Below are 747 nucleotides of genomic sequence, written 5' to 3'. Positions count from 1 at the left end.
TTAGTTTTGTTTTGTAAAGAAAAATTTACTTGTGAAACTGATGATAATGATATGTGTACACTTTTTTATTGTGACTAAATACAATGCTGATAGTGTGGTTGGAATTGTTTCAGATCCAGAGGATATGTTGCCAACCATTACCGAGAGTTTGATGGGTTGCCAGAAGAAATAGTGGAAGAAGGTGATTCAGTAAAAGATGAAGAAGCACTAGATATGATTGTTTCCCCCAAATCACTGGACTTCTCATATGGCCTCTCACCAGGTTACCAAAAATGGTAGATACATAGAAATGTATGGACTCTATATGATTTATGTCTTGTTACCCTTCATCTAGTAACATGTAGATGAGAATTTTTCTGTAAACATCACTTCATAAATCATTCTTTTACAGTATAATTGGATTATTTGTGGTAAAATATTAATTTACATCACTTGTGGCATATTTTTCTCATGACCTAAAAAAAAGAAAAAAAGAATATATATATATATATATATATATATATATATATATATATATATATATATATATATATATATATATATATATATATATATATATATAGACACACACACACAGTAGGGTATGCGACAATGGATGGTTATTATAACATACAACTACAATAACGCACTGAAATTTTTATAAATATTTAGTCAGAATAACAAACCAAAACTGGCATAATGAACTTGCCACTCATGTGAGCACTGGAATTTCACTAAATATTTAATTGGAATAAAGAACCAAAACTG

General features: G+C 28.5%; 1 protein-coding gene across 4 annotated transcripts in view; it reads left to right on the top strand.

Annotated features, from left to right (window-relative positions):
- LOC135098386 (RNA polymerase I-specific transcription initiation factor RRN3-like) overlaps window positions 1–435 on the top strand; it is a 34,003-nt gene extending 33,568 nt beyond the window's left edge. For all 4 annotated transcript variants that reach the window (XM_064000814.1, XM_064000922.1, XM_064000873.1 and 1 more), the window contains one exon: window positions 114–435. In XM_064000814.1, the coding sequence (XP_063856884.1) occupies window positions 114–279 (166 nt within the window). In that variant the 3' untranslated portion in view covers window positions 280–435. The remainder of the gene's footprint in view (window positions 1–113) is intronic.
- The last annotated feature ends 312 nt before the right edge of the window (window positions 436–747 follow it).

This window comes from Scylla paramamosain, chromosome 1 (assembly GCF_035594125.1).
Source record: "Scylla paramamosain isolate STU-SP2022 chromosome 1, ASM3559412v1, whole genome shotgun sequence".
In the NCBI taxonomy this organism is placed as follows: domain Eukaryota; kingdom Metazoa; phylum Arthropoda; class Malacostraca; order Decapoda; family Portunidae; genus Scylla; species Scylla paramamosain.
The sequence above is the reverse complement of the archived record's forward strand: the minus strand, read 5'-3'. Positions and strand labels throughout refer to the sequence as shown.